The sequence below is a fragment of the Dama dama genome, chromosome 3 (assembly GCF_033118175.1).
Source record: "Dama dama isolate Ldn47 chromosome 3, ASM3311817v1, whole genome shotgun sequence".
NCBI lineage: Eukaryota > Metazoa > Chordata > Mammalia > Artiodactyla > Cervidae > Dama > Dama dama.
In genome coordinates, this window is record NC_083683.1 from 71,372,918 (window position 1) to 71,380,322 (window position 7,405).

The 7,405-nt window shown below is 49.4% G+C and overlaps 1 protein-coding gene across 2 annotated transcripts; it reads right to left on the reverse strand.

Annotated features, from left to right (window-relative positions):
- Positions 1 to 278: 278 nt before the first annotated feature.
- COQ10A (coenzyme Q10A) lies at positions 279 to 3,632 on the reverse strand. 2 transcript variants are annotated; one of them, XM_061132155.1, is made up of 5 exons: positions 3,349 to 3,632; positions 2,644 to 2,790; positions 1,665 to 1,857; positions 1,330 to 1,431; positions 279 to 1,072 (listed from the first exon to the last, which is right to left on the reverse strand). In XM_061132155.1, the coding sequence occupies exons 1-5, from the start codon at positions 3,468 to 3,470 to the stop codon at positions 905 to 907; spliced, it is 732 nt and encodes a 243-aa protein (XP_060988138.1). In that variant the 5' UTR covers positions 3,471 to 3,632; the 3' UTR covers positions 279 to 904. The 2 variants fall into 2 exon arrangements, with proteins under 2 accessions (XP_060988138.1, XP_060988148.1); XM_061132165.1 differs by lacking the exon at positions 3,349 to 3,632 and adding an exon at positions 3,161 to 3,211 and having other exon boundaries at positions 280 to 1,072.
- Between the last annotated feature and the right edge of the window lie 3,773 nt (positions 3,633 to 7,405).

Below are 7,405 nucleotides of genomic sequence, written 5' to 3' on the forward strand. Positions count from 1 at the left end.
AAGGTGGTCTGGAGGGCATCAGTTATGTGGGAGGTCTGAGACCAGATTACTGTCCTGAGACTCCTGCTGCAACTGACCTTCTGAAAAAGTCTATAAATAGGCAAGGGAGTGGGTACTAGGTCCTGGCTTGTAGAATGTGCTACTATAGTTAGCAGGGACGCTATGTCCAAGAGGCCTTCTTGCACCTTCACTCCCCTAGGGAAGGAAGCCATGACTTTCTTCTGCTCTGCTATATCTACATTATTCCCCCAAGAAGCAATATAAAAGAGCCAGATTCACACTGTCAAATTAATTTATTGACATTTTATAAAAACTCAGGCCAAGCAGGAGACAGCCCAGGGGCACAGCTGTTCGGTGCTCCTGCTCCTTGCCCTGGGGCCCTGATGGCTGAGACAGTCCCTTGCTCCACTAGCCAGGCAGCCTGGGAGTGAGCTCATGGGGATTTCAAGCTGCGGCCAGATCTCAGGCACCTCCTGAGGCATTTCAGGCAGGCAAGGTTATTGACCACCCAGTAGCTCTGTGTCAGAAGAAAGAGTTCAATTTCTTCAGTCCTAAGAAAAGCTGCTTTCTTCCCGCGGTCAGACACTAAGGCACCTTGACAAGAGCTCAGAGGCGACCGCGCAGCCTCTACTGTAACTCAATGTGAGACGGTGGCAGGCTTCAGGCATATGGTGCTCTCAGGATAACCCTGACCCTTGCCTAGGCATGTCTCCTTTCCATACCTCCTTGCCTTTTCTTTCCCCCAGCATTTCTAGCCAGCTCAGAGCCCGATTTCGGGGGGTTTGAGAGGGAGAACAGCAATACGAACATGGACTCTTCTCTCAGATTGGACCAGGAGCCAAATAAATAAGAAAATTGGGTGAGGAGGGGGAGGCGAGGCGAGGCTAGGGAACAATCCTTTGCCTCAAGCCTGGTGCACCTCATGAAACATCAGTTCACGGGGGACAGCTGTTTCTGGACCAAACTTGGTTGCTGCCCGGCGCTCGAAGGCAGCGACATTCTTTTTGACAACCTCATCAAAAAAGATGGTGGCCAGCTGGGAGTGCAGCAGAGAGCGAAATTCAAAGGAAATCTGGGAATGGGTAAGAGACAGTCAGAAACTCTTCAAAACCATGTTGGATAGTCCCTGACCGATGCACGGCTACTATGCAGTGCCTTTTCCTCCCCCCTACTCCTGTTCCTTCCATCTCCCTAGGACCGACTACAGACTACAAGTGTGATGCAGGCTCACCCCTGCGGAGAGTGTCATTGGCTTGGGAAGTAACTGTCACCGCGCCTCGGCTCAGCCCCCACAACGCAGCTGTGGCCCCGTGTAGCCTCCTGACTCACCGAAAAGTCCACAGTGCAAGTTCGAGGATAGGCAGGAATTCCAGGGCTGAATCGCCAGATGGTCTCTAAGTGGTTGAAGAGCTTGCCATCAGTGCAAACAGCCTGGAACAGGACAGGTAGTTAAATAATATCACAATGGAATGAGACCTATATCAGGTGTAGGAAGCTATACGAAGGAACTGGAAGCCATTTTCCTTTCCTTCAAATATTAGGGAAATATCTGACACATGGAGATAGAAAAATCATCATAAGAAAAGCCAAAATAGCCCTTGAATGTAAAAATTCCACAGAACACAGAAAAAACTTCCTGATCAATCACTCCCAATCAGCCTCACCTTGACCATATGAGGTTTGACCATGGAAACAGCAGAAGTGTAACGTTCCACCACAGGTGGAAAGCCAACCTCCAACTGGGCCTTCAAGTGACCTTTGCGGCTGGATACCACCAGAGACTTCTTACACCAGGGCACAAACTCACGGTACTCCTGAACATTGGCTACCACCTCGTACATCTCCTGCATTGAGTACCTAGGGGAAGGGGTCACAGAGGCCAAGAAGCTGCCAGTGGGCTCAGGTTCCTCCTCGCCATAGGCGCCCTCCCCTCACACCTTTGCCCACCGATCATGTACCTTCACGAACTAAAGATCCCAAATAAGCCCCCATGAATGATTTTGCAAAAGCAAATGTCCAGATTTCCATGATGTTAATGCATCTCAAGTCTTGCCATTTAGAGAGTGTTTTTGCATTTACTATCTATTTTGATCCTTAAAAGGGTCATGTCGGGAGAACAGGGATGACTGGTGATTCACACAGGGACGCAGATCCCAGCTCTATAACTTTTTGACAAAGCGGCCCTAGGAAAATTATCGTCTCCATTTATCTCCTCTGCGAATCATAAGTAATAATAGTAATTGATTCATAAGTTTGTTGAGAGGATCAAATGAGAAAACCTGTGATAAAACACCTAAACAGCCTAACTGATTGGCAGCAGTTAAATGTTCAATAAGTGTTAACTCATATTTGCTCAGAATACCTAAAGTCAGGTCAGTAAAGAAATAGTACCCCGTTGTCTTATGTTATTGTCCAACTCTAGGCACGTTTCACAAAGTACCTGCACGGCAACCAAGAAGAGGGGAATTAAGGTTGGAAGGCTGCCAGAGGCGGGCGAAGGATCAGTAGTACCACTGGGGAGAGTGGGGTGGCCGGGGGTGAATCTTGCCCGCTATGGCTACCCTTACATTCTACCCTGGACATGGTGTTTTGTTTGTCGGGAAAAGGAATGTGGAGGGATATTGGACAGGAGAGGATGCTCACCCCATGATCCGACGCTCAGAGTAAGCCTTTCGCTTGTTGGTGAAGGGGGCAGCAAAGCCCATGAAGGACCGGCTGGGAGGTAAGCCAGACTCAGTCGCCAAGACCGGGGCAGCCCGGGGCAAGAAGAAGCTGCAGGAAATCGGAAATCTAAGGCCAAAAGGAAAGGAGAGACAGTCAAGATTCTTTCCCTGTGGTCCTCAACCGTTCTCAGGTGCAGAGGAAGAGGGGCGCATCCCAGAGGAAGGTCGTCCTAACCAGCTTTCCCCCTAGCACCTGCTGCAGCCCGCCAGGCTCCCCGGCCAGGCAGTCACGAGTGCGAAAGGTCGAGGGCGGCTGAGGACAGTGCCGAGGGCGGAGATGGGAAAAAGAGGGGTGCGTGCGAAGCGCCAGCTGCCTTTGACCGGAGGCTACGCTCCTGCTGAAAGCAAGGACTCTCGGGATGCCTCACAGCCCCCGGGGCCTCACAAGCCGGCGGATGCCAGGGCACCCGCGACCGGCAAGATGTGGTTGGACACACCTCGGGGACTCTGCCTCGCGAATAATTTGCAAAAGCATTTCCCCAAAGCAACACATTAGACCCCAGGGTAAGATCACCGCCGCCCTCCCACCGCGCTTGCAGCCAGAGATGCAACTCTCCGCCGCGGAACTTCGGGGTCCCGGGTGACCCCCTCGGCTCCAGCGCGGACGCCCGCACCTCCCTCTCACCTCATTGGTCCCAGCGGTCGCGGAGGGCCCGGGGGCGGAGCCCGGCGCGTCGAGAGGCCGCAGCAGCCCCGGGCCGCGGCGCGCGTACCGGCAGAGAGTCGCCGCGCGCCCGCCGAGGCCATGCGCGCGACCCTCCCTCGCCCTCTCTGCTCTGACAGCGGCCGCGCCCTCCTCACTGCAGAGGGAGGGCGGAAGGTTAGCCGCGGTCGGGCGGGCGCAGGGGCGGCGCGGGGCGGTGGCTGTTCTCGCCCAGCTCCCGCCCGGGCGGCCGGGTAGCCTAGAACTGAAGCGGCTCCCGCCGCTCCCGCCGCTCCCAGTACCCCCCACGTCACGCCGTTGCCATGGCTCGGGACCGGGAGAGGGGGAAGGAAGGGGACCACGCGGCCTGTCGGGAGATGTAGTTTCACACCTCTGGCGAGAGAGGGCGAGGGCGCTGGAGCGGGTATTTGAGAAGCTGCAGACATCGCCCGGTGGAGCGAGGTCAACAGGCAAGCTACTCGCGGGGTCTGATCACGGGCCTGATACATAAGCACAGAGGTGGCTTTAGTGGCCGCGTCAACAGCGGATACCCTCGGTCTTCTGCACGTCTCCTAGAAGCCTGTACTAAATTTTGCCTTGTTTATAGTTAGAAGTTCCATTCATCTTTAGAGCCAGCATAGCGCCTAGTGCAGTGCTTTGAGACAGAAAATTAATGTTCCAAGATCTGGGCTAAGACTTGGCATCATTTTCTCTTAATAATTACAGAAAGCAGGGGAAGTGAGAAGGACCAGACTTACTTTTATGATAGATAGAGAACCATCTTTGCCTGGAGAAGTGTGCACTTGATAGAGGTGAGACCTCATGGGCCAGGAAATGTCACAACACTGCTTTCAGTCGTGATACAAGGGTAGAAAAAGTGTCCTTGATAAAAGTGGGGCGAACAGATGGAAAAGAGAGAGAAATCAACAATTAGAGGCTAGATCTAGGTGGGTACAAGAGCCCTTGCAATTCTCCCACGGTGGAGGGCACTTTAAGAACAGTGGTGTTTGCTGTTGTATTTAAAGATGTTTACACTATTACTGTGCAACCCCCTTCCCTGCTTTAGTCTTGAGAGCGTAAATCTAGTCATGTTCCCCACATCCAGGAAATCTTTATCTGAGTAGTGTGGTGTGGCTGCTGCTTCCCAGATGGCGCAGCGGTAAAGAATTCACCTGCCATTGCAGGAGACGGAATAGACATGGATTTGATCCCTTGGTGGGGCAGATCGCCTGGAGGAGGGAAATGGCAACCCACTCTAGTATTCTTGCTTGGAAAATTCCATGGACAGAGGAGCCTGGTGGGCTACAATACATGGGGTCACGAAGAGTCACGACTGAGCGACCGAGCACATACCAGACTGTCCTGGGGTTGCGGGTGGAAGAATGAAATGGTTAATGATGGTGTTGCCCTTAGGATCTGCAGAAGTCCACCATATACAAACCTTCAGGTTGTGAACTTTCAAAGATGCACGTGTGCGCGCACACTCCCAAGCACATAAGGCAGTTCATGTGCATGCAACCTCTGTAAGTGGTTGTACTGTACAGTACTGCATAGAGGACAACCATAGCGTATCTTTTTTTTCTTTTTAGTTCTACCACTTTATTGCTACCAACCCATCTCCCTCCAACCTCGTGCACACATGCTCAGTCACGTAACCCCATGGACTGCAGCCCGCCAGGCTCCTCTGTCCATGGACTTTTCCAGGCAAGAATACTGGAGTGGGTTGCCATTTCCTTCTCCACATAGAGTATCTTTATTTCAAGTCCAGGATGTCCATAACCAAGTGTGAAAGTGGTGGTGATGTAGCTGGTACTGCTAAGAAGCACCAAGGGATTGCGATGGAAACAAAAGTGAAAGTAATTGAGAGAATGGAGTGACAAGGGGAAGAAGTAACTGAAGAAGCAGAGACTCACGATGCAGGAAACAGCAAGGGGATTTTCTTTATCTGAGGAGGCACTGTTAGTTTTGAGGTGCCGGACCTGAATGTAGAATGGTACACGAAGGTTGCAGCAGCCGTTCAGAATGCAATCCAGTGCTACGGAGTCACGTATGATGAGAAAAAAAAATAGCTACTATTTGGTCATCACTGGATCATTTTTTCAAGAAGGTAGATAGAATTGACTCCGGCAAAGAACCAAAACTTGTGCCATCAACGCAGGCAGGAGTGAAACGGCAGCTTGCCCTCACCCCCAGTTGCTGACAATCATTCAGCTCTACCATCCCTCACCTCCTCCGCCTCCTTCAGCCAGTAACTCTTCTTGCTTTTCACTCGATGGTGCCAGCCCCAGTATGCCAGCTGTCGTATTGTACTACTTTACTTTCAAGATATTGGACTGTAAGGTTAAAAATCTTTTATTTTTTGTTTGTTTTTGTTTTATTTGTGTGAAAAGTATTATAAACCTGTTTCCATACAGTACTATATAGCTGGTTGTGTTAACTGAGTACTTAGACTAACTTTGTTGGACTTACAAACAAATTGGACTTATAAACACGCTCTCAAAATGGAACTCATTTTTATGTAGGGGACTTGCTGTAACTGGAAGGGAAGAGAGACAGCTTGTCCAGAAATAAGGCCCTGAAAACAGATATAAACCTTCCAACTTCCCCACCCTTTGAGACTGACATTTATTTGGGGGATTTCAGTGGATATAGATTGATTTTTTAAAGTTTGGGCCATTTTGTCTGGATTTCAAGAAGAGGGATCCTCCCTTGAACTGTGGCTTACATTTGCCATTTTGCAAGGAAGGCATTTCAATCCTAACTTTGTATTATATACACATGAAGTCCCAATTGTGGAATGATCTCATTTCTTTTTCTTTTTAAACATTTCTTCTTTTCCCCTCAGAACCCTCCCTGCCAACAAGACACAATATCTTCTTCCAGTTTGAAGATGGTCATGGGGAGCCACTCTCAAAAGGGCATATGATCTTGAGGGACAAATTTACTCTTTCCAACCCCACTTTCTCGTCCACCCCCTCTGACTAAGGGCTTCACATGTGAGACAGCTGTGTAGAGTGGGGGTAAGGATCTGGTCAGATAAAAGACAAATTAACTGGGATACGTAACTAAACTGTGACCTCATTAACACTATGCCTTAACCGAGTTAACTGCTGCAAAATCCCCAAGGAGGTATGACAGGCCTGCCAGGTCAATTTGCTGGCTGTCCCCCCACTAATTAGATTAGGTAATTATTGCCATTTAAACTCTTCCTAGTTCACCCCTTGTACTTGAAATAACCAATTTCCTTCCATTTCCCTGTCATTCTACATCAATAACTTCCTTCAAGTACAGACAAAACACACCTCCTCCAGGAAGACCCTCTTGACTGAATCCATCTCTCAACATTATAGTGAACACATAATGCCACATAAAGTAGCTTGAATTCTATATTCTCTAATTGTTTCATGTTCATGTATGTTTTTCTACCTTATAAACACAAAAATAGACAGTGTTAGTTTTTTTTAAAAAAAACCTACTATTACATATAATTTTCTTTTTTGGAGCAGCACCTCAAGGCTTGTGGGATCTTAGTTCTCACCCTTGGTAGTAAAAGCATGGAATCCCAACCACCCATGCAGTCCCCACCAAGTCCCAACCAGGATTTGCCCACCAAAGAAATCCTGAAACCATTACTTCTAAGTTTCTACCTCCAAAGCAGTTAGTATAGGGCTGAATTCAATGGTGAAGCCTCAGCAGTCGTTTGTTAGAAGAATGAAAATTGAGGCTTAAGGACAGGCATGCATCTGCTTAGTTATCCAAACATGAACACAGTAGTGCACTCCAGAGGAACAGTTTGAGTAAGAGGACTTTAGGACCACGTCAGGCCTCCTTATCCCCACACCTTGCATCTCTTTGAGCCCTGGAAGTAACTGTGTTACCTACATCATATCCCTTTTTTCCCTATTGGGAAATCCTCTTTCTGTGCTCTGAATAATATTAAAAATAACTCTTCTAGCCCTTCCTCCTCCTTCCAGCTGCCCAGAGGACCTGGCTGGCAAACTCCCTTGTTCACTTCCACTCAGGAGCCAGAACCAGGCAC

Coding starts and splice junctions, on each gene's coding strand:
- COQ10A (XM_061132155.1), bottom strand. CDS start 3,470: ATGGCCTCGGCGGGCGCGCGGCGACTCTCTGCCGGTACGCGCGCCGCG. Junction 1,858..2,643: donor TCTGAGCGTCGGATCATGGG/GTGAGCATCCTC, acceptor CCCTTCCCCTAG/GTACTCAATGCAGGAGATGT. Junction 1,432..1,664: donor TCAAACCTCATATGGTCAAG/GTGAGGCTGATT, acceptor GTCCTGTTCCAG/GCTGTTTGCACTGATGGCAA.